The 26,522-nt window shown below is 38.0% G+C and overlaps 3 protein-coding genes across 3 annotated transcripts; 2 read left to right on the top strand and 1 right to left on the bottom strand.

Annotated features, from left to right (window-relative positions):
- Positions 1-1,216: 1,216 nt before the first annotated feature.
- On the bottom strand, positions 1,217-2,641 carry LOC133721077 (E3 ubiquitin-protein ligase PUB23-like). The gene has a single exon (XM_062147593.1). It carries the CDS (start codon positions 2,534-2,536, stop codon positions 1,337-1,339), a length of 1,200 nt encoding a protein of 399 aa, XP_062003577.1. The 5' UTR covers positions 2,537-2,641; the 3' UTR covers positions 1,217-1,336.
- A 17,247-nt stretch (positions 2,642-19,888) lies between these two features.
- Positions 19,889-20,308, top strand: LOC133722969 (uncharacterized). The gene has a single exon (XM_062149809.1). The coding sequence runs from the start codon at positions 19,889-19,891 to the stop codon at positions 20,306-20,308; it is 420 nt and encodes a 139-aa protein (XP_062005793.1).
- A 1,055-nt stretch (positions 20,309-21,363) lies between these two features.
- On the top strand, positions 21,364-21,972 carry LOC133719960 (large ribosomal subunit protein uL24z-like). The gene is given in 1 exon segment (XM_062146155.1): positions 21,364-21,972. A coding segment is annotated over 1 exon segment (378 nt). The 5' UTR covers positions 21,364-21,401; the 3' UTR covers positions 21,780-21,972.
- Positions 21,973-26,522: the final 4,550 nt, after the last annotated feature.

Raw genomic sequence — 26,522 nt, 5'->3', positions numbered from 1 at the left:
AACCCGCTTAACCCATTTAACAAATAGGTCGTGTCGTGTTAGACAAAATGACTCAACCTATTCATTTGTAATCAACTGTTTCATGAAGAATGATAGAGAAATAAACTCATTGCAACTGTTTTATTATTTTTTCCCGTTGAATTTAGATTAAAAATAATTGAGCACAACTGTATAAAAAATTAAGTAAGTAGATGAGTAGGACTCCGGCTACAATTATCTTTATTTATATTATTTTTTTCAAATAAGACAAATTATTCTTTACACGGTCTAAGTTGGCTTAGTTTGAGGAAAAAAAAAATATACTTGAATTTTGATCTATAATGTGACACTTAGGAATTAGATTCACATCACCTGTACAAATGTCTCAGGTGAATGAAACTCGTACGTTTACAAGTAATCACATCGATCATCAAATAAAAAATTAACAATAGTCATAATGATTTGTATCGGCGGTTGGATATATTGCACTTGTTTTTGGTGCTTTAGTTGTACTTTTCTTTGCTAAGAAGGAAGTTGATTATAAAATATAGAACTTAATAATCACAGTTCTAATCCATAACAGTAAAAATGAACAGTACAGGAATGTAAAACCTAAATTAGTCGGTCCACAAAGATGGGCATATTAATTGTATAATGCACTTCCACAAAGTTTTAATATATCTGGCCGCTGGCCGCTGGCTGTTGAAGAAAGTCCACATTGCTAGCTAGCTATAGAAGCGAGAACTTTAGCTCCTAACTAAGCTACCTAGTTTCTTTCCTTTTTAGGAGCTGCTGGTACAATTTGGACCATTTCCCAATCAATTTGCAAGAACAAGATCAAGGCTGCCCAGAACTTCCAAACAACTTGCATAGCTTTTCATTTATGATCGATCACTTCCCTGCCAGAAATTTCCAAATTTTGAATGCCTGTGATTTTGTTTTTTCCAAAAGGAGGAAACGTATCCGTTGGAACTCCATACTTCAAAATCACAGACCTTCATTTCTGTACAGAAATAACATGACCTTACTATGCTAGCTTTGAAGTAATTAACCTTTAGACAAATACATAAATTATCATATATGAGGATAGTTAACTTGATATGTGTGATTTGCATATGATTGCATGAATTCAAAGATCAGCAGGAGTCTAACAAAAGATGCTAATACAGAAGTGTAAGTGCCATGTCATCGTTCAGTAATTTACCAAAAAGGCATACACAACCGGGTATGAACACACTTGTGGAGCTATAATTCATAATCATTAATTGGTATAATCGTATAATCAATCAATTATGTACACAAAAAGGTGAAGAAGTCGATAAAATGAGAAACTAATTAGGTTAGCTTCTCTGAAAACTCAAGAAGGATAAGAAGAAATCAAATTTTTTGGTATACAAGTAGAGTTCCTCCATGTCTTTGCATGCATTTTCAAGATCTCTTGAGCCTTTTCCTTGGTCTTGCTCCCACTGTCCACTTGAAGCACCAAGCAAAGCTTTGCCACCACACCCAGCTGCAGCATTTCTTGCAAAACATTGGTCGTCGCGGAGAATTTGCAAATCGAGAACAGAATCCTCACCGCCCTCTCGCTTGCCGCCTTCGAAACCCTCATTATCTTCTTCGAAACCACTGCAAGCCCAGCCCCATGCTTGAGGAGCTCGGCTCGGCCCTCGGCCGAGCTACACACCATGTCGAGCACCATCATTGCCATCTCGTGAGTCCTTCTGTCCGGAGAAGCATCCAGAAGGAGCTCGATCAAGACATTAACGGCTCCGGCTTCCACGGCCTTGATTCGGTTTCTCCCCCAAGGACAGACCTTGATCAACAGTTGCAATGTGGCTTTTGAGGCCTGCTGGGAAATCTGATCTCTCAAGACCTGGAGTACTCCGGAGAAGAACTCGGGTCTCAAGTTGATCATCTTCATTGTATCGGCGACTTCGAACATCGATCTCAGCATTATTACGGCGTAAGCTCTCGACTCGTAGGTGCTGCTTTGGATGAGCTTCACCAACGACTCGATGAGCTCGCTCTCTTTGCCTAGAAGACTCCGGAGTGCGGATTCCGAGACTTGGAGATTGTAGAGGACGCTCAGTGCTTCTGCCTGCTGTTCATTATCTCCTTTAAGGAGTATCGAAGCCAAGAACTCAACTGCGCCGACGGATTCCATGGATCTTTTGTTGGCCTCGCTCTCGGAGGCGATGGATCTAAGCCTGCGGAGGCATTTTGTGATGGACTGTGGCGACTTCGGGGCGTCGTTTAATAACTTGGAGATTTGAGCTTTGCTGACGGGAGGCTTTGGAGTTGGGATTCTTTCGACGCCGTGAGAAGCGTTGAGCGTGCACCAAGCTTGGAGCAACCGCCGGAGAGTGTGGTTGGGGGTTAAGTCGGGGTCGGAAACTACTTGTTTCGTTACGGGGCAGGTGTTGTTCTTGCTGGAGAACAGCCACTTCTCGATGCTCTCCCTGTCGTAGGTTATCCCCGTCGAGATGGTCACGGGATCTTTCATGATTTGCAGAGAAATTGGGCAGATAAAGAATGATGGAACGTCGATTTCTTCCATTTGATGAGAAAAGAGAGAAGGTTTTGTTGTTGTTATTGCTGAAGCTGTTGGTTAACGTTTGTTGGAGATGGATGAAGTTTGTGAATGGGGTTGAAGATGTTATATATAGTGAGCCGAAGACTGGGATTCTTCAAATATAAGAAAGTCAAAACACGGGAAATACGAGAGCGTTGAGAGACAGTAGAGGAGGATGAAGACTTTTCTAAGGTATTGAAAGGCTCAAGATTGACGAACCTTACCAGGTCATTATTTCCTGTGCATGATTAAATATAAAGGGCACAAGGTGAATTGCAATCGCACATTAAACCCTGCCCTTTCGACTTTCTCTATGTAGAAAGTATAACCCAGTGCTTTCTCTTTTCGGGGTTTCTCTCTCTAACTCGTGCTCTTATATTCGAATGCCGACAAAGTGTAATGGGTGTGGGGGCATAGCTGTATTTTAGGGTATAGAACGCACAATCTTGGCTGCTGCTCACTCCTAGGGTTTACTTGGCTCTTGGCATTAAAATTGACCAACGCAAAATACAGAAATAGGGCCAAGTTTAATTTTGGCACATGGAAGAAAATTCGGACCGCATGACATGTGATTGGGGCGATGAAAACACGTGCGTTTGTCCAAGTCAATCTTATTGGAAGTATACGTATATATGTTTGTGTATAGAAAACGACTCAAAGTACTGATTCATTGTTTATTATGAAAGTAAAGGGAGCTAGGGTGGGTTTGATTTTATGAATCATTATGCACAATCATTTGCCTTCATTGCTGGAAATGGTAAAAGCTCAAAACTGATCAGGTAAATAACAACGGCTAGGTTATCCAACTAGAAATTAACGGGAAACAAACAAAAGGGAAACCACTTTTCCCGCAAACTTTTCAATAACAACACCAGTACACTACAATGGAAATTCAATTCTAACTTTTGCTGAATGAGAAATTACTATACCAAAAAAAAAAAAAAAAAGTTGTTGGCAGGTGTAGACAAAAGCATATGCATATCCTCTCTAAATTTGTTATTATAATTATTATTCTCGTGCAAAAAGCGACCAGATCAATTATTCGATCTCAACAAAAAATTAGTATACTTAAAATTTAGATAAAATGTTTGTGAGCATGTACATCTTAATTAAAATTCACAATTTGATGACTAAAAGTAGATTACATCATCAGCTACGTAGAAGCTCATATATATAAAAGTGCCGCACAAATTATTGAACGTGTTAGAATCATACCACATGATAACGAGGATTGACATTACATGGGAATTATGGGACAGTATTTTAATTATAGCAACGAGGTTTTGAAGGCAACTTGAACAGCTGATAGTTGATTTTGTCCTCGTACAGTCCAATAAAACATTGTAAACAATGCCAAAACGTACAAGAACGCCTATTAATAAACCAAAACAAAAAACAAGGTATATATACTTCATGTTTATTGTTTTAATGAAAAATTCAGGATACTACTTCATATTATTTGTTCATTTTGTTAGTAATATATAGATCAACGAAAATGACAGTAACATTTGTAAATATTACTATCCTGGCCTTTCCTCAAAACTTTCTTTGATATTATGGCATTTTTTGGATAGTAAAAAAAAAAAGTGTCAAACAAATTTTTTTTATTTTTTTATTAGAGCTCATTTTTTGGCCTTTTATAGTTAACCTTGGACTTAAGTGATTTAACTGGTGATTGAAATGTTGAGAATGATCATATCGATCAACTAGTTAGGAGGCCCGTATACTTTTCATGTAACGAGAATGGTTAAGCGTAGATAAACCCAACCGTAATATTCCCACGACAATCAGATCATTTTTTTTTTTTGAAATAAGAGTCGGTCACTGCTCTCAAGTCTTGATTAATAAAACTGTAGAATATAATTAAGGAATGACATTATGCCTAAACTGTTGAGAATATATATATGTCATCCCACATGGGAAAAATGGGACCTTGCCTATGAGTTTATAAGGGTTTGGGCCACTCCATTCATTGCCAATTGGTTTTGGATGTGAACCCCAGATTACTTTATCATGGTATCAGAGTCAGGTTACCCACGTGTGCATGCCTAACGGCCACACGGGCTCCACGTCATCCAAAGTTGTCCACGTGTAGGCTTGAAAATTCGCCACACGTGCGGGGGCGTGTTGAGAATATATGTCATCCCACATGGGAAAAATGGGACAGTTATAAGGGTTTGGGCCAATTACCATGCACCAATTACCAAGGAGAGCTCTATTGGGTCCTCCATTTGCTTTAATATAACGGTGACATACTAGAAAGATAATGCTTACGAAAAGCAATAATACAATTAATTCAGCTTTCCCACTATGTTGCTGATGCGGAATCAAACCGACCACACTATGTTTTATCCTGCGACTAGAAGGTTGCGTCCATTTTACTACGACGCGCCACTTCGCTAAGCTAGACAAGACACACAGAGCGCGCATGCCAGGACAGAGCTCACATCACCCTACTTGAGACGAAAAGGTCTTATTAACGGCATAACGCCACAATCTGCCAAAAAACAAAAGTAAATAAAGACAAGAAAATAAACGACATGCCAACATAGGGGTTCAAATTTGCTCACCACTTTTAATTTGTGGTGATATCACCACCATATTAAAACTTGTCACGTCATATAGAACTAATTTAATACTTAAAATATATTCTTTTAATAAAACATCATGATTAACTATAATTATATTTTATAACACTTGGCAGTTTTATATTTAGTGGTGATATCACCACTAAAATATTGGTGGTGAGCAAATTTGAATCTAATTTTGGTGATGGGCAAATTTGAATCCATCTCGTTGGTCACTTTAAGCACCACTGATCCAAAGCAACACCGCGCCTTGACATCAATTGCTTATCGGAATTCCCAGCCTCCCTTCTAAGAGAGACACCACTGTACCACCCAACCTGCGGCCGCAAAATATAGCTTCGACCACCCCCAAACACCCATCGCTAATTAATCTGCTTCTGGCCTAACCCAATCGGGTTAAACCCAATTAGATCCATGGCCAGCGATCTCTCTCTTTCTCTCCCTCCCTCCCTACTCCGGTCCCAAATAAACCCGCGAGCCCAGCTGCAGCACTCTAAGAGCAAGTTCACCCGTTGGGTCACCAGGTCATCCACTATTCACCACTTTTTAGTGTTAATTTCACCCTCTTGGTCATGGGCACAATGTATTTCGTGCCCTGAGTCATCCGGAGTCACTTTCTGGGTCACCATCGTGACCTGCAAAGTGACATGGTGACCCAGGTCACCATGAAAACTGTGCCCGTGACCCAGAGGGTGGAAATTAACACTAAAAAGCAGTGAATAGTGGGTGACCTGGTGACCCAACGGGTGAACTTATGGAAGGATTCCGTCCGACAATGACGTCCCAAAGACGCGCAGCCGGACAGAAGAGGGGATTGGGTTTGTCTTCAGGCGTGTGCGGCACGGAAGAGGGAATAGAAAAAAAATACTGTTATTAGATCATCATTCTTTTGAAGAATGACTTTAGGGCAAAATCAATGTCGACGTCCTTAATAGTCAAATTCTCTTTCATGTGTACAAATTGACTTAAAAATAGATGGATCAAAACATGATATTTTATTGGGGGATATAAAACATCGATAAGAAAAAATTTATGGTTAATCTGTATCAAAAAAATTTCGACCTATATATGCTACCTTGGTAAGTTGGTATATATTGTCTTTACAATTATACACTTGTAGTTGTATACTCTATATCTTCAACGGATTCGAAGCTAATCATAAGAGTAATGGATTAATTAAGAGTAGTGATGAAATGCATGACGCAATAGACATCGTTATGCATGCATGCATGCTTCAAAGTCCCATCAGTACCCATGCGCTAATGCAGTGGTACAGTATTGGATGGGCAATGATGACTTGACTTGCCTCTTAGAGGTCAGTCATGATTAAGCTGCTATATTTAGTACTAGCAACTGTAGCTAAACCTAGGTGATCGCCCACAGCATTGAGAGTGGCATGGTCAAGGCTGGCCTTTCTGTGGTGGGAATGCGTAGTCGCAAACACGTGCACGAAGCGTCAAGTCCGCCACCGCCAGCCACACAAGGAGGAGGAGCGCCGTCTCGTTCTTATCCATTCATCATTTTGAACAATTTGTAAACTTTGATTTTGATTATTCTTGAGGCTGAGAGTGAGTGATGGAGGTGGACGTGTTCCTATTCCTGTGGGCCTGACTTTGCCTCATGCTCTCTTGCACACTTGCATGCATCAGCCGTGTGAAACCCGAGTTCTTTTTTTTAAAGCTGAAAGTCAACTAAGTAAGGATTAGATTTTTTATCAAAAAAAGAAAAAAGTAAGGGTTAAATTTCAAAATCACTAAAAATTTGTGTAATTTTCCAGACCAATTTTTTTTTTTTTAGTAATTTGAGCTTATTATCCTTTGACTGACATTTTAATTGTTATTAAAATTAATATTTATGTAATATTGATTGATATTCATAACTTCTATCGACACAGTCACATGAAATTTTTATAAATTTAAGTATTAAAATAAAAAAGAATTTAAATTCAATACAAAGTCAGCTTATAACCAATTGCCACATGTTGTGATCAGCCGGTCATACCTGGGATTCAATCATGCCATAATTCATTCAATGGTTTTGATTTCACTCGGACTTACGTAGATCACATCACAAGTGACTTTGAAACTTCAACACAATCATCACCGACTGTTGAAACCGGAAAGTCTGCTTCTTTTTTTAATTTTTTTTATTTAATCTTAACCAAAGAAAATTTTGTAATGTGTTTAGTTGTAATAATTTTATACGATCGTCCAACTCAAAATCTTACCGCTCGTTCTAAACCTTATTATCAGAATGTTATGATGGTTTTGATGCGTCTCTAATCTCTATGTAAAACAAGGAGGCCGTTAATTACCATTAAAAATATTTTATCAAATGAAATTATGGAAGAAACAATAAGAACTTCTTAAAGCAAAAATAAAATGAAAAAAAGTCTTATGAGATGAAGATGTATACTCGTTTCGGATTACCTACATGTCAATCAAACATATTTTTAATTTTGTAGTTACAATTTGTTGTCTAACCTAAGGGACCATAGGTCGTCTTAATTGAGCTCATAGAGTTTTTTAGTTTACTCATAAATCAATGCTCCAAGGAATCATCATGGGGTGTTTTTTTGACTCGTGAATGCACAATAAGCTCATAACCTTTCAGTAAAGTTTTTGGCCCGAAGTTGAATGAACTTCAATAACATCTCGGAGGGTGCTCCTTGTAAGAGATACGTCAAGGCGATAGTGAAAGCTTTAGAGTTTGATATTGTTCCATACTCTAGAGTATGATCACAGTCTTGTATGGCACAAGAATAGAATTGCAGTATAGGTACAAGTACTTAAACCTTTAAAAGTATGTTGGATCAATTTAAAGATGAACTATATTGGATCCGAGTAACCATGATATGCTGAGAGGTGTAACTCTTGGCTTGTGGATGCCATGTGAGGTTAAATTAGAACGTATAACGTACAAGATTAATAGCTAGGTTTAATCAAATTCATTGCTGAGTTTAGTTGGAAACTTACAAGGTTAGAAACAGTTTAACAACGGTTGGCAGGCTTATAGGGAACGAATTTGATAATAAAATTCATAATGTGCAAGATAAAATTCTTCTAGCTTAAGAATTAGATTTGTATTTAAGCCCAAAGTACTCTCAACTTGAAATCTTCAAGAAGATATGGGATCTTTCTATCAAAAATCAATTTCTCCTTCATTCCAATCTTCAAATAGATAGACTGTTCGTGTGGATACTAGTAGATTACCAACATGTGTGAGCCTTGGCACCAAGAATTGACCCCAACGTCCTAAAAATCAAGTTTGCCAAGCCCAAGGAGGAGCTCAAATGCTGGTTGAACTCAAAGAATCTAACTTATACTTTTGTTAGGCTGAGATATTGTATAGGATTAAATACTTGTTACTCCTCAAATTTTTTTCTAAAAAACAGTTTAGTCTCGCATCTTTTAAATTAAGCTGGATAGTCCTTATTCTTTATAATTCTCACACAACAGGTCTAAAATGACTATTATACACTTCCTCCTTTTTTTTTCCCTTTCTATTTTTAATTTTTCTCTCTTTTTATTTATTTATTTTTTCTGCCTCTCTCTCTCTCTCTCTCTCTCTCTCTCTCTCTCTCTCACAGTTGGTGTAGGCATACTCCGCCATTAGTGCAGACCATCGTCCTCGACCCGATCCCCCAGCTGCCCAATCTCCTCGTCCGCACTGACCCCGGAAAGACCAAACCTAGACCCTTGAGAAGAACTTGGAGCCGGCATGCATGTGCCTCGCACGCTCCACTTTCACCCATGACTCCACCCCACCCATCTAATCCATCACTGCTACAGGTTCTTCTCACTACCGCCACCATTGGATTCTTTGCCTTCCATCTCCCTCTGTTTTCGTCTCTCAATCTCACCATAATTACAACAGGCAGCGACGATGACTGAGTTCCGTTCGACATCATCATGTCCCACAACTCCCCGCTCCAGTTCCCCAATCCTAATTCCAGCTCCGATCCCATTTTCAACCAATCCAAAGCTCCAACATTTAAACCAGCAATTGAACTCAGAATTGTAAGTGATTCATCTTAGTTTGGGAGGCGAAAACAAAACAGCTCTAACAAACCCCAAATTAAACCGGCGCCGTCGTCGTCCTTCTTCCTTAACCCAACGACGTCGTTCTCGGCTTCATCCAAGTTCGGTAGGCGAGACCAGGCTAGCTTCGGCACCTCGATCCCATTCTGCAAGTGATTCGACAACGTCATCATCATTGAATTCGGATTTCAGATCAAACCCTAGGAATTCCGAATTTGAATTTCAGATATTTCCGGACTGCAGAGCATAACTGATTGTAGATTTCCACCTTGTTTTAATCGAATTCAAAAAAAAAAAAAAAAAACTAGCTTTGGATTTGAGTCGTGGAGAAGTGCTTACAGGGGAAGCGCTTCTAAGTTTGGCTCCGGTGAGAGAGAGAGCTGTGAGAGTTTTATGGAGGGATTTTATTTTTAGGAGGGGGGGGAGAGAGAGAGAGAGAGAGAGAGAGAGAGAGAGAGAGAGAGAGAGAGAGAGAGAGAGAGAGAGAGAGAGAGAGAGAGAACATAATAATAATAATAATAAGAATAAAAAAAGAGAAAAAAAATGAGGGGTATAATAGTCATTTTAGACATGTTGTATGAGAAATAGAAATAATAAGGACTAAACTATTTAATTTAAAGGGTCCTTGACCCAAAGCACCAAAATTGGCCAAAACTATTCCACTTACCCCAGCAACAGATTTTTGTTCTCACTAACCCAATTTAAAATGAAATGACAACTTTGCCCTTTACATGATTAAAAAACTACTCTCTCATCTCTCTCCTCCGTCCGATCCGGTTTCTCTCTCTCCCCTCCCCCTCCCTCCCTCCCTCTCCCCGTCGCTCCGTCGGTCCCTCCTCGTCGGAGTCGGACAGACGACGACGCTGATCTCCGTGCTCGCCGACGACGGCTTCTGCGATTAGAAGGTTGGGATTGGAGAGCCCGGTCGGCGATCTCTTTCGCCTCGATTCCACTGCAGCCACCATAAATCAGTCATCTCCGGCGAGATTCAGGTCCCATTTCAGGGGATTTCGAAGCGGGGATCTCCGGGTTGGGTCCGCTCTTGCCCAGTCTCTTCATTTTCGGCCAGTTGTGGTGTACAAATGATCAAAGCAGCTCATCGGTGCCGAAGTCTCAGTCTCTTCAGTGTCGAAGTGCTCGATGTTAATATCAACGAGCTCACCGCCGCTGTGATCAACGGCGTGGCAAACTGGCAGCACATAATCTCCAGGTCGTATGGAAAATCACCATCATTTCTCATGTCGACGGTGCGCCAAATCCGAGTTGTTCTTATAGATTTTGCGCCAATTCCTGCAAACCTTCTGAGCGCTCTCCAAGATGTCAATGGCGCCCAGCCGCGAGAGTATCGACTCCGTGGCGATGTCAGGGAGCTCCGTTCAGTCTCTCTATCGTCTCTTTGAGGTGGAGGAGGTGTCGCCCATTTCTGGGCCTCAGGGTTTGAAATTTTGTGGTGTACAGGATCTTTGAGGCGACGGTGCTACTTTTTTTTTTTTTTTTTTTGGTAAATGGTGGTAGTGTGGTACTTCGGTTGCAAAACAAAATAGTGGTGCTACTTTAGTTTGTTTTTTTTTTTTTGGGTAAATGGTGCTACTTCTGTTGCAAAGTAGAAGGTCCAGAAGGAAAGAAAAAAGAAGAAAAAAAATGTTTTATTGTCTCCCAATAGACATCTATTGGGGAACAATAGACGGCTATTGGGGAGCAATAAATGTTTTTAATTTGTGTAATCTTTTTTTTGTTTTTCTTAATCATAGTTTTATTTGTCTAATTTCAGAGAGATTAGTTCTCATTTTGGCGACCGAGATGTCTATTGGGGGGCAATACAGGTTTATTGGGGGGGGGGGGGGCAATAGACGTTTTGAATTGATATAATCTCTTCGTTTTTTTTCTTTAATCAAAGTTCTATTTGTCTAATTTTAGGAAGATTAGTTCCCATTCCGACGACCGAAAGTTCTATTGGGGGGTAATACATGGCTGATAGACGTCTATTGGGGGGCAATAGATGTCTATTGGGGAGCAATAGATGTCTATTGGGGGCAATAAACCTTTCCGGTGAGGTTTTCAGAAAAGTCTGGTGGGCGGCGGCCGGTGACCGGATTCCGGCGACTGGTGGCCGGATTCCGGCAACCGGTGACCGAAATCCGGCGAAGTCCCCTATGGTTTCTCTCTCTCTCTCTCTCTCTCTCTCTAAGTAACAAAGGTGAGGGTAAAATGGTATTAAAAAAAAAAAAAAAATCTTAATGGGGTATTAGGGAAGACCTCCTTAGAGTGTTTTGGGTAAGAGGGAATTAAAAAAACTTAATGGGGTAAGTGGGAAAAAAATCTCAAAAAATGGGGTAAATAGACAAAAACCCTAATTTAAAAGGTGAGGGACTGAACTGTTTTACGGAGAAAAGTACAGATAGTAACAAATATTTAAATCCTATTATATAACATATTTATGAACGTAGTAAGAATAATTTTTAAAAAAGGGTGCTACTCGACACCTAAAATTTTGTGTTAGGGTACTAACCCTAACTATGGAAATAACTACAAATTTGCAAAGAAAAATCTTAGAAAGATATTTCATATATAGCTTGAATTCTTCTACAAGGCAAGAGTAGTTGTATAGCTGGCTCGGACTCTCAACTAGACATGTGTCAAGCAAGTAATGGAGACTTCCCTAGCAATGATAGTTAAAATAAGAACTGAAAAACTAAGTATTACTTTCATAACATTTCATCCTCCTTCAAAATGAATCTGACCTCAAGTTTAGCTGCGAATAACTTAAATCTCCTATTCTATAAACTTGTACCTCTTGCACTTGAGGGTGACTTCAATGCTAACACATAACTTGCAACTAGATCTTAATTTCCTCATTTTCTTCTTCTGTTGGAACTTCTTTTATCATCTCATTGATTACTGGTCTTGGAAGCTCCATTTCTTCTTGTACCACTTCAATAATCATAACTCGTCCCTTTATGCAATTATGGCCAATTTTGAATATATCTTCACATAAAAAACACTGATTTCTGGCCCTTCTTTCGTGATATTATGCCTGTGTCAATCTCATGTTCTCCACATTGTTGTTGTTGGTTGTTGGTTGATTAAATGTGGAGGTAGTTCAGGTTTGAAAACTTTGAATTCTAACTGGTTGACCCACTACAGTTGGTGGTGAAATCCTATGGTGTGTTTTAGAACTACCTGCATAAGAGGTTCTTCCAGCAAACATTGTTCTTGTTTGATTCATGTGTCCAATGTCCCTTTCTTCATAAATCCTTGCTAACTCATAAGCTTCATAAAGTGTCTTAGATTTTTGAGTATGAACATTAGCCATGATCTCACTCTTCAATCCCCCCCCCCAAAAAACAAGATAGTAATACCTATTGAGAAAAGGTTGGTGCCTTTCTCGAAAGCCTGTTGAATTGCTCCTTATATTGTTCCACATTACTAGTTTGAGTCATTCTGGCCAATGCAACTTGATAAGAAACTACATTATGACCACTAAACTCTCTCATAAAAAATCAGCCAACCCTAACCATGTGTGAGGAAATTCATGTTTGAACATATACCAAATGTCTGATGCTTTATCAGCCAAATACATGGTAACTTTTGCTAACTTCTTCTCTTCAGGGATTTAATGAAACTCAAAAATTGTTCAGCCTTATTAAGCCACTAAACTGGATCATCACCACTGAAAATAGTAAACTTAAGTCTCATCTGTTTCATGGCTAGTAAATTTGGATAAGTTTGGAATTGCTATTGTGGTGGAGTGTTTGTATTGAAATAATGTGGTGGAGGTGGTTGCATGATATTGGGGCTTGACATGACATTATACATATAGGGTTGATGTAGAAATTGAGTATTATGATTAGCATAAGCTGGAAATGTTGGAACAAATTGAGGTAGGGCTTACGAATTTAAGTAGGCCGGCTGGAACAACAAATGGCAAAGTTGGATGTACGTAAGGTGCAAAATTAATAGGAGTGTTTGAGTAAGATCCAGAGTAGCTCAAAACAAAAGGGTGTGTTTCACTTAAGTGAGAAGTTGGGGAAAAACTAAGGCTGCTATTTTGGTTTGGTAATTATCTAACCGACTGAATACCAACCGATATTTTAAGTTTGGTAAACCGACTTTTTAGTAATCGAAACTGATAAAACCGAAATCGAATATTACCAAAAAAGTTGGTTTGGTTTTGGTAAATACCGAAACTATCGATTATCTAAATATTAGCTACATATATTCTTGTTTTCAATACACATACATGTATATTAGGAAATGTAAATATAACTATTTTCATAATAGTATTAACATTATTACTAATACTAGATTAATAGTATATGTATTTTAAGTAACCTAGTGAAAGATTGTTAAATGACTTGTTTTATTAAAAATGACTGAAAATTGATGTCATATGTGCATAAGGAGACATATTGTAATACCACAGAAATTAGTTTTTAATTTTCGTGTGACAACTGAAATTGATTTTGTTGGTTGTCATGCGATTAGTTGTTTCATGGGTGAAGTGAAAGCGTTTTTGACGAATAATTACTTGAAACGTTTTATTTTTGAGGGGTCAAGAGTTAAATTTTTATTCATTAGGTTTCTTTGAAAACTTTCCCATGAAAGTCGTAGAGCACATTAATACGAGTTCGTGAATAAGCGGTACGCGAAAATCGGAGATTGTATGAAGAAGTTATGATCAACGGAAGTTATTTCCATTTTTGGAAATTTTAGTATAAATAGAAATTTTTAGAAAATATAATCAGATTTCCTTTTTTTGGAAATCTTCTAGATTTTTTTGGAAGATTTTTCTCTCTGGATACCGGCTGACCCGACCTAGATATTGGCTGACCCGACCCAACTTTTTCTTTGCTGTCCAACGTCTTCCGGCGGTGAAAATGGCCCAGATTGGCGCGTCTTGACCTCACCATCTTCCCTCAGCCATTGGCTTACTTCAATACGCATCGTACGCGATGGAAAAGCAGCGGCGACTGACCCATTTCGTCCTCTCTCTTCCAGCCACAGCCGCAGTTGAAATCATATGGGTTTTGAAGCTCTGTTCCTTCTAGTTTGATCCATGTAAGCCTTGAAGATCGATTTGATGTGTGGAGCTGGGAATCGGGGTTTGAAGTCCAAAGGTCGAGAATTTTCGAGCTTGACCTAGCTCTATCTAAGCTGAATCGGCCTTAGTGCCAGTTACAAAAATTGCTCCTCGTGTTGTGATCTACAAGTTGGGTAGAGCTGATCTTCCTGGTTTTGAAGTCGGCCCTGCTGCACATGGGGCTCACTAGTCACTCACTACAACAAAAAAGCTAATTTGCGAGGAACAAATTTGTCGCTGAAAATTGAAATTTCCTCGCTGTAGTGTTTTCGCGAGGAAAATATTTTGGTCGTCAGTTCCTCGTAGTAGGGTGGTCAAGAAAAGTTTCTGCGAGGAAAATACTATTTCCTCGCCAAACCCTTTTCGCGATGAAAATATTTTTTTCTCGCCATTATTCTTTAACTACAATTTTTTTCCTCGCGTGAACTCATATTTTTTCCTCACTGAAAAATTTTAAGGACTAGAAAGTAGTCGTTAAATATATTTCTCGATAAAATACATTTCATCGCTAAACTATTATTTCCTCGCTAATGATAAGTAATAGTTTAAAAATTAAAATACATCTTTTGAGACGAAAATAATTTCGTCGTTGTAGATAACTTTGGGTGAGGAAGTTTTTCCTCACTATAAGTTATCTTCAACGAGGAAATTTTATTTTTCTTGTACTATGCATTCTTTTAGCGAGAACACCATTCCTCCATAAACATACTCAATGACCAGGAACTTCACTTTTGTCACTGTAAGTTCTCTTGTCCATAAAAGAGAAAATTCATTTTTGTTGCAGTTGTTTGGTTTTGGCGAGGAATAATAATGTAGATATATAATAAAGATGAGTAGAGAAAAGAAATATATATATTAAAATTAAAGTAATAACTCAAAGTATTCCCTTGCTATAAGAACTAATTCAAAGTACTTAGATCAATACTATATACTAATTCAAAAGAGTTTAGGGATCCTCCTGTACTAAATCATTCTGTTATTGGTTAACTCCATTTTTTTTGGCATCCTCCCTGATCACTTTCCCATATCTTGGAATCTCTTTTACTCTTGCACTTGGAACTCAGACGCTAGAAATGGAAGTTCTCTTTTAGAGGTTTTGTAGAGAGCTTTAGCACCTGCAGAGCATGGCAACAGGTGCCCACTTACTGATCAGAACCTGCAATCAAGATGTGAAGATGATGAATTAAATTTCAGCTACAGATACTACTCCGTGTGAACTTTACATATGACCCAAATGCTTGACAGAAACATCACACTCTAAAGTGCTCATAGCAGATTGTTGAAATTTTACTCACTGAAACAAATACAGCTATGAAAGAGACTAAATTGTACAAAGTACAAGAAAGCAGAGAGTAAAGACAAAAGAAACCAAGAGGCAATCCGGAGAAATTCGGAGTAATCCGTTGTAGGTTAATTTCTACGGAGTCTCGTCAAAATTAAACCCTAATTTATCCAGAAGAAATTAACGAGGAATGTGAATTATTAGAATTTACCTTGTCCCGAGACCCTAAAGTATGAAATTCACAGCAAGCATAGTATAGAATTCAAGCCCTAATTTGATTGCACGACCCAAATTCTAAAGGGTCCAAGCACTTTTGAAGAAGTGGGAAGGATACCCATCAGGGGCCATGACCTCCACCTAGTTAGAGCTTCTCGTACAATTACCGTGCTTGGATCTCACCAAAATTAATGGCGGGTCGACCTTCCGACAGCCTCTATTCACAAAGGGAGGTAGGCAGATCATCTTTTCGATTAGGGGATCCAATTCCGAAAGCTTCCAAAGACGGTGGCGACAGTGAGAGCGGCAGCGAGGAGAGAGAGAGAGAGAATTTGGGGTTTTTTGGCAGTTTCTCATTTTATCTTTTGCAAATTGATTGCCGCTTTTCGCTTTTAATTTTATTCAGGTTTTCGAAAGCCCGCTTTAATTCAGGGAGTGTGGTTTAAGGTTTAGGGTTTAGGGTTTAGGGTTTAGGGTTTAGGGTTTAGGGTTTAGGGTTTAGGGTTTAGGGGTTGATGGCTTAAGTTATGATAATGGCTAACTAAATGATTTTCAATTTGAAGAAGGTATAGTATTATCAACAATTTAGTGTCTGGTGCGAGATTTTCTATGAAAATTTTATTTCGATAATTTGAATAGTTCAATCTATTAGGAATGTGAAAACTCCTCAATCTAATGGGAATAGAAATTCTAAATTGATCATCAATGTGAAAGCCCCTTCATATAATAGGAATATGAAAAATTCAAAACATGCATTACATATGTTATAAATATAGAGGCTAGCAATGATGCAACAAGGAGGATCACAAAATAAACAATGTGTCTTGTGTATAAATGGTAAACTCTCTATTAAACACATATGTCAGTCATGTACGTACTTAGTCACAGAGTTACCAGAAACGATGATCTCCTATAATCCAACCCGAATCGCTAGGTTGAGCGATCCCTTATCGGTCCTCCATCTAACTTGATGTTTACCTGTCTAGTGTTCTTGGATCTGATGTTTCCTCCATCTTTTGTGACTCTCTGGCTCGGCATGATTATCCTCTTCGTTTTATTTAGGTTTTTCCCTTTTTTTTTTAGAGAATGATTTGTCCTCTTCCTTTTCCAGAAGAGATTTTTATCCTTATTACCTCTAAAATCAAAAGATAATAACTAGTTTTAGATGCAAACAAAAAAGAGATAATGAATATTTTCTATTATTTATAATTTTACCTCTATACCCATTCTTATTAATGAGGTTTTCATAGTATATGTATAAGGGATAATTACGTAAAAACAATTTTTTATTAAGATTAAGATTAACTAAAATATCCTAATGTACAGCGAACCATAAAGATTGGCGTACTGCGTACTCCTCCTGCAACGTTCCACGTTTCAGGTAACACTGCTTAGTCAAGTACTCATATATAAGAAAGAAAGTTTTATAATACAGCATAAAGATTTCAGCAATTTTATCCAAAAATCTTAGTATAAAATAATGCAATTTTTTTTATTAACTTTTTTTTACCCGTTTCCATTCTATCCACTATTTATTTTTGTCTCCATTGGCTTTATTTTATGTGTGTGTGTGTTTTTTTTTTACAAGTTTCTTTATTCAAAAATCTCAATATAATTATTCTAAAAAAAAGAAAATCTCAATATAATAGAATACAGTGTTTAATTAAGTTACCTAATTTTTTTTTTAAAGTTCTTTCAGCCTTAAAACAATTATCCCGATCTTTTTTTTTAGTATTGCCAATTTTTTCTCCTTAATCACATTTTTTCCCATCAAAACCTACAACAATGAAATAATTAGATCCTCGCTAAATGTATCAAGGGCGAGGAAACCATTCATCGTTAAAATGAGACTTTTAGTGAGAAATGCTCACATTCATCGCTATTAATGAGAAAATAGTTATTTCCTTGCTAACTGCTTCTTCTTTTTTATGAGGAAATGGTTCCTCGTAGAATACAAACTTTTAGTGATGAAACAATAGTTGTGTCGCCGTTGAATTTGGCGGATCTTACACAATTTTCAGCCAAACTTATAACGAGGAAGGTGTTATTTCCTCGCTAACAGCTTCTTTTGATGACAAAATAATTCCTCGTAGAACACAGATATTTAGCGAGGAAACCATATTTTGTCACGGTTGAATTTGCCAAGTGTTACACAATTTTTCACCAAACTTATAACGAGAAAAGTGTTATTTCCTCGCCAATTGCTTCTTTTGACGAGGAAATGGTTCCTCGTAGAACATACTGTTTTAGCGAGGAAACTATAGTGTTGTCGTCATTGAATTTTGCGGGTTTTAGTCAATTATCCGCCAAACTAATAACGAGGAAAGTGTTATTTCCTCGCTAATTGTTTCTTTTAACGAGGAAATGGTTCCTCGTAGGACATAGACTTTTAGCGAGAAAACAATAGTTTTGTCGCCTTTGAATTTGGCGGGTCATACACAATTTGCCGCCAATCAAATAACGACGAAATCATTATTTCCTCGTTGAATGCCATTTTTGCGATGAAAAAATTCATCACTCAAGTATCATATTTCCTCGCTAATAACATGACGATTTGGGAGACCAAATTATGGTCACCTTTAGTGATGAACAGAAATATTAGTCGTAGAAAGTGATATATAGGGAGGAAAACATGTTCCTCGTAAAAAACCTAATGGCATTTAGTGAGGAACTTAATTATTCCTCGCAAAATGTGACATTTACCGAGAAAAATAAATTCCTCGCTAAAAACTTGGTCGCTAAAGAGACTTTCTGTTGTAGTGACTATTGGGCAGTTGTTTTGCCCTGCTAACCTCCATTCGTCGATACGAACTTGCGGGTATGTTTACTTTTGTGTTTGCTAACTTTTGGTTTAGTCAGGTTATTTTCAGTTTTAGTTTGTATGATTTTCAATCCGTGAGGATCCGACTGTTGGATCGTCCTTTTTTTTGGGCGATTTGATCCTAGAAATGTTCCAAAGACTTTGGTGGTCTCGGATGAGCTTTCATCTCGATTGACGTATCTTTCGATTTAAAGTTCACGTGTTTCAAACTTTAAAACTATTGTGTGCTTTGTGTTGTATTGAGTGTGACCTTGATGTGATTAAGTGCTTGACGTTGTTGATTTGAGAGGATTGTTGTGGTTTATGCTTGTCTCGGTTTGTGTGTGAAGACGCAACGAAATATTGAGGTGAGAAAATCCCACGTCGTTTTGGATGATGAATTGTTATGTATAGTTTTATTAGAAATAATTGTTAACTGTAAAATCATATCTATACCAAATAAATATTTATTTTGAAATATAAAAACTTAATCGTCAACGGTTCATGGGTAAGTTAAATAGAAGTTTTGTTATAAAATGATTTTTGAGTTGAGCAAATTGTGTTTTTGGTTCACTATTGTTTGGTGAAATGATTTTGAGGAAAATAAATGATTTTGGAAGGAAAAGATGGTATTGTTGGCTTGAGTTTTTGAAAGTAGTATGTACACTTGAGGTGACGGTTTTGAGATGTGAAAGTGATACTTTGAAAATGATTTCGTTATTGTTTTGATGTGGTTGGAGATGAGGAAACAATATTTTGAGGCGATTAGTTTTATTGTTTTCTTGAGATTTGATATTGCGTTTTGAGGAAATACCTCCATATTTGTTGATTTGACCTGTGTGGTGATCTGTGGGATGATTTTGGTGTAAATGATGTGGGTTATTGTTGAGTGATTGATGTTGTGGTGATTGGTGTTATCTTGAGTAGATGAATGTGTATTGATTTTTAGTTTATTTCTAGTATTGAATTGCTTGATTTATTCGTAATTACCTGAACTAAATTATATGCAGGGATTACTATACTCTGAATTGATTGATTTTAATGTAATCTCCTGAACTAAACTCTATACAGGGATTACTATGATTTTGGATTGTGTGATTTTAGGCGATCTCCCTGAACTAATTTTCTATGCAGGGATTATTGGTTTTATTTAGTTTATATTTTGCGTGCTGTTGTGGTTGGAGATTTGTAGTGAGTAGTGAAATAATTTATAATGTCACAGTGATGACAAATGCTTCCCGTCGAGAGGAAAGGAGTGTGATTTCGTGAATTTGTCATTGAGACTAAAAGTGATTTGAAATGTCACCTACTTTTGTTGAGACAAATGGAAGATGAAAGATTGGGCTTATAGGAATGCCTACAAAACTCCAATAGGCATGTCTCCATATCACATTGTTTTTGGAAAAGTTTGTCACCTTCCAGTTGAGCTTGAACATAAGGCTTATTGGGCAATCAAGAAGCTCAATTTCGACATCAACAAAGCCGGTGACACGAGGAAGCTTCAACTTAATGAATTGGATGCATTGAGGAATGATTCCTATAAGAATGCGAAGATTTACAAGGAAAGAACAAAGCTTTATCATGATAAGAGAATTTTACGAAAGGAGTTTATACCGAATCAAAAGGTGATGCTGTACAACTCACAACTAAGGCTCTTTCCTGGCAAGCTTCGATCACGATGGTACTCAAGTTTTTCCTCATGGAGCGGTGGAAATTTAAAACATGAAAACTGGGAATCTCTTCAAGGTTAATGGGCAGCGGTTAAAGCACTATTTGGAGCCTAATTTGGATGCACAAAAGGGGGGTCTGAACCTTACTTACCCTTCCTCTTCAACTTAGTTCTCATGTTCTAAAGCAATGTCCGGCTGAAGACATAAAATTTAGCGCCTCTTGGGAGGCAAGCTAAGGCATCACTACAAGAGAAAATAGCAAAAGCGAGGAATTTCATTGTGACAACCCAAAAATCGTCGCAAAAACTTGGCAAATACAAGAAAATTTCAGTTGTCGCACATGATTCCATCGGCGACAACCAATTTGTCGCATAAAGTATGTATTTGCGACAAATTGACAGTTGTTGCCCATTTGATTTTAAGCGAGGCCCAATTCCTCGTAAAATGTCAATTAGGCGACAATTTCTACCAACTGTCGGTTAATGTTTGTGTGACAACTTTAACTTCCTCACAAAAGATTAATTATGCGACGATTTTTGCAGATTGTCGTTTAATCTTTCTGTGACAACTAGATTTTTGTCACTGAAGACTGATTTAGTGACCACTTCTGTGAGTTGTGGGTAAATGATTATGTGACAACCTTACCTTCCTCGCTTAAAATCAATTTGGCGACAACTTTAATGGGTTGTCGCTTAATGTTTATGTGACAATTTGAATTTCCTCGCTGAAAACTAATTAGGTGACGCCTTCTACTAGTTGTCGGTTAATGTTTATGTGACAACTTTAATTTTCACACTCTCATTAGGTGACGCCTTCTACTAGCGGTGTGCTTAAACAAGCCTAAAATTTTAAATTATTCTTTTTGTATATTGGAGGGAAATTGAACTTCATCTAACCTAATCTTAATTTAAAATCCTAATTTTTAAAGCTTTAATATATAAATACCGGATTTTGGAGGAAAAATATTCAAAAGAAAAAAGAAAATAAAAGTGCAATGCATAAAAATGAGCGGGTTTCTATCCCAAAATAAAAGTAAAAACTGAAAATAAAAACCTAATCACTTCTGCCAATTCCCCTTGCATCCTCATCAAAGCCGCCCGAAACCTCACACTCTCATTTGCAGTCACAGAGGAGAGAGAGGCACCAGAGCAGAGCAAACCCTAAGAGAGAGAAGATGAAGAGGATCCCACGCGTCTCGAGCTACAGGCGCAAGAGCCGCAAGGCTTACTTCATGGCGCCGTCGAGCGTCCGCCGAGTCTTGATGAGCGCGCCGCTCTCCTCCGACCTCCGGTCGAAGTACAACATCCAGTCCATGCTGGTGCTCAAGGACGACGAGGTCTAGGTCTACCGCCGCAAGTAGGTCATCCACGTCGAGCGTATCACCCGCGAGAAGGTCAATGGCTCCACGGTCAAAATCGGAATCAACCCCTCCAAGGTTCTCATCACCAAGCTCAGGCTCGACAAGGACCGCAAGGCCAAGGGCAGAGCCGCCGCCGATAAGGACACAGGCACCGAGTTGACGGCGGAGGACATCACGCAGAACGTGGATTGATGAGTGAGAGGCCTCTCTTGATTTGGGTAGTGAAATGAGGTTTTATGATTAGTGGTTTAATTTTTAAGAACCTGGCGCCGTTCGTGAGGAACGTCATGTTCTATTTGATTTCAGCGACGTTCTTGTTCTATAGGACCGGGTTATTTTTCTAGCCACCGCCTTCCGCGCATCACTTCGCGAAGAAAAACAAAGGTGAGTTTACTGCTTCTGGTTAATTATATCTTTCTATTGTTTAATTATACTGTTCATTGATTGATTGTATTTTATAGGGTGTTTTTATATACAGTCATTAAGCTGATCCTCTTTCTTGGTTACAAGGAACAAAATATGCTGCAAGCTGCTCATGATTATGAGGGTCTGCTTTGAGAGTGGTGGGGTTTTCTAATTCATCAATCTTTGCCATGGTACATTTACTTGATTTCCGCAGCCTTATTTGCAGAGTACGTAGCTGTGAATCCTGTGATCATGGATGGTAATGTGAGGTTGGGTCATGAAGCATGTGGGTGGGCTCAAAGAGATCTTGTTGAGTAATGATATGTGTGTTGGAAATGGAGGTTAGAGTTTTGAACGTTTTTGGGCTTTCGTATGAGTTGTTAATGAATATGACAATGCATGAGTTTCTATGTTTCAAGATGTATCTGTGGGGAGCTGTACGTGTTTGGTTATACCCTCCTCCCTTATAATTTCTTTGAACTGTGAATATGAGGGTCTCCTTAGGGTAGGTAACAATATTTCTACTTTTCAGTTAGAATGAATATGAAATTGTTTATCCTGGAACTTGTGACTTTAGTGATACAATTGGTCAGGGACTATGGAATAAAATGAAGCTTTTTGAAGCAGCACAGTCCACTTTCAGTACTTTGGCTGGCACCACAACTGAGGTGATTGTTTCTTGGCCAATTCAACATGTAATTTGATCTGTTTTCTATTTACTTAATCAATAATTTTTTTCAATTTCGGGTAGAAAACTCGCATACTTGCTGTTCTGATACTATGGAGGCATGATGCAGAAGCTATCAAGTAATGGAGTCTGGTGAATCCTAGGTTGGTAGATGCAATGAAGCTATCATTCAAATTACTTCTCGATCAAGAGAACTTTGTATCATAGTGGAGGTAAGTTTGCACTATTCTTCTTTTTAAGCCAAGTTATCCATTCATTATCAAGCACTTCTCAATTCTTAGAACTGAGTCATTGTTTTTCCCTGCAGTGCCACTGGCCTCTACAAAACCTCTAAAAAAGAACTTTCAACGTGGCAGATGCGTCTCCAGTGATGAGTTCAAAGTGCAAGAGCGAGTAGTCAATATTTCAAGATTTGGGGAAGTGATCCGGAGCATGCCAAAAAGATGAGGAGTTCATTGCAACACTTTCAAGCAAACCAACAACCAATTATTTGCCTACTAGTATGTTGGATTTAGTACACAAAGATCTAGACTGTTTTGAATTATTATTGATCTAGCAATTTTGAATTGGTATTGATTGTAAAGAATATTTTGGGTTAATGTATCTTATTTTGTCGGCTCATCTTTACTATCTATGAAATGCTACGAAAATGAATTTTCTTGATTAGAGAATCAAAAACGACAAAAGTAAAATTCCTCGTCATTTGGTACCTTTAGGAATGGCTAGTTTTCTCTCTTAATTGAAAATGCGATGACTCTGAATTGTCACAACCAGTTGTTGCTTAATGTGTTTTACTGATTGTCAAAAGCGACGAAATTATACGGTTGTCTTTTTTTCAATATGCGAAGCAATTAGTTCCTCGACGAAATTATATGAGACATACAAGAAGTCTCGCATATAATTTTCTACAACAAATACATATGTGTCACATATTAATATATGCAACAAAATGAAACCTCGCAGTTATTTCTTGCAACAACAAAAAAAGGCTCGCAAGATGTCATACACGAGGAACGAATTGCATCGCTTATTGAAAATACAACAAATATACAAGCCCCGCATATGGAATATGCAACGTAAACAAAGCCTCGTATATTAAAAATAATAACAAATATAAAGTCTCGCATATAGTTTTTGGTAACACACATATGTGTCTCGCAATTTGTGATATGCGAGGAACCAATTGCGTTGCATATTGAAAAAGCGACAACCATGTAATTTCGTCGCTTTTGACAATCAGTAAAACACATAAGGCGACAACTGGTTGCGACAACCCAAAGTCGTCGCATTTTCAATTCAGCGAGAAATTTAGACTTTTTACGACAACTTTTGGTTGTCGCCGATGACATTTTCTCTTGTAGTGCATTTTTTGGAGGAAACCATGGTGAGAAGCAGCAATTTCCAGCAAGGGATCACAGAATCTGTTCCAGCTGTGCTCAGAGGTGAGCAAACTGTAACTTGAGACAGAAGTGTCCGATTTGGGCTTATTTTATATCGATTTCATGTGGACTGATGAGAGCTACAAGACTCAATGAGCCCTGACAAATTTTGGCCAAATAACCTCGTCTTCGCTGTCCGATCCAGGATTTATCTTTTTCAACAACCATGACGATTCGTAGCAGTTTGGAGGAAAAATGGGACCTTGCCTATGGGTTTACAAGGGTTTGGGCCACTCCATCCATTGTCAATTGGTTTTGGATGTGAACCCCAAATTACTTTATCATGGTATCAGAGCAGGTTATCCCACGTGTGCATGCCTCGCGGCCACACGGGCTCCACGTTACCCAAAGTTGTCCACGTGTATGGCTTGAAAATTCGCCACACGTGCGGGGGCGTGTTGAGAATATATACATCCCACATGAGAAAAATGGACATTGCCTATGGGTTTATAAGGGTTTGGGCCACTCCATCCATTGCCAATTGGTTTTAGATGTGAACCCCAGATTACTTTATCATGGTATCAGAGCGGGTTACCCACGTGTGCATGCCTCACGGCCACACAGGCTCCACGTCACCCAAAGTTGTCCACGTGTATGGCTTGAAAATTCGCCACACGTGCAGGGGTGTGTTGAGAATATATACATCCCACATGGGAAAAATGGGACCTTGCCTATGGGTTTATAAGGATTTGAGCCACTCCATCCATTGCCAATTGGTTTTGGATGCGAAAACCAAATTACTTTATCATGGAGCATGGCTTGGTCTTCTTTCTTCCCCTTCGTCTACATCCAGGGAGCTCTAAACTCAATCTTTGTTTTTTTACTTTTCTTTACTTTTTGTTCTTCTTCCCTTACTTGTTTGATGCATTACTTCTAGTTAATAATTTCAACAGAACAATGTCTCACTTAAGTTTGGGGGGAAGGATTTAGATTTTTTATTTATTTTTAAGCTTCACATGTGGTAGAGTAGCTTAGCAGAAAAATACTGAAATTCAACTCTAAAAAAATTAATATTTCTGTTTAGTTGTGTTTTAGTTTGTTCCTACACCTAGAATGATAACATGAATTGGATCTTTATAAGCGCTAATGAATAAGATAAGCATCAATTTAGGTTTGGACATCAATCTTTTGTTAATGTTTTGCATGAGATCATTCCTTTATTTAATTTTTCAGAAAGTGCCTTTCTATCTTAATTTTTATGTGAGCTATTTGTTGCTGTGATATATCATTCGTCTCACATAAACAGGAGTGAATAGAATTACCTAGAAAATTTGAGTGCTTCATTGTGAGTGACATCGGTGAGATTTGGAGTTGAAGCTGATTTTCATGTGTCTAGTTAGGTTGTGGAAATTTATATTGATTTATGGCTGTCTACACAAGCATAGATGATATAAGATTTTATTAGCACTCGATTGAAAGTTCTCATGGACCTGCTTTCATGGTTGTTATTTGGATGCTATAATTTTGAGATTGATTCTCTAAGGTGACTGGAAGGATTAGGAACCTTTTTTTTATACTTGTATGTTGTCCTAGTTAGTCATTGCTTTAGTTTGTTTGCTTGAGGACAAGCATAGTCCAAGTTTAGGGTATTTGATGTAACCATTATTTCCTATATTTTTATATCTTTAAACCTTGGATTATTATTGTATTTTCATGCAATTTAGTTCGATTTTACTTAGTTTGTTGTTTTGTAGGTTCAACGAGCAAATATAAGCAATAGAACCAGAAAGGATTGAAAGAGGCTTAGCAGTCCCAGAATTCTGAAGCAGCCTCTGTAGAACAGCCAATTTGAAGATTAAACTGTACTGATCTAGGACAAATTAGAGAATAAGTCATATATGCATGGAAAGTCCTAAATATCTAGTTTCTGGAGAATTTTACGGTTCGTGATTTCGATATTTCTAGAGAGAGATATGGAAGTTCAAGTGAAGGCAGTTCAAGTTGGACGGGAATTTGCAACGTCTTTCTACAAGCTCATGTGTTGGAGCCTAACTGTGCGCAGAAAATTCTGGTAGTATCATAGATGTCTTAAAGGTTCAATGTATATTTTTGGGAATTTTTGGGGTGCCACATCATCATGGTTGAAGGTCCAAGTCAAAGGAGGATCAATAATGCCTATTCAAATTGGGAATTGAGCCAAATAAAGAGAAAAAGCTTAGGCAAGCAGAGGAGGATTTTGTTGGAGTGAAGATTCTGGAGTCCCGTAGAGTTGGAAGCTGCCATCTTCAACATACTTTCATCTTTTTTTTCCCTTCTTAAGTTTATTTTATGTTTTTCATTATGATCATTGCTTTTGTTATTACTGTAAGTAGCTAGAACCTTTGTTAGGGCCATGATGGATCCTTAGCATGACTATTCGATGTTTTTAGTTGGATGATTATTTAATTGTTAATCTCTAAAGAT

This window comes from Rosa rugosa, chromosome 7, assembly GCF_958449725.1.
Source record: "Rosa rugosa chromosome 7, drRosRugo1.1, whole genome shotgun sequence".
NCBI classification, from domain to species: Eukaryota; Viridiplantae; Streptophyta; class Magnoliopsida; order Rosales; family Rosaceae; genus Rosa; species Rosa rugosa.
This window is presented reverse-complemented; position numbering and strand designations above follow the sequence as displayed.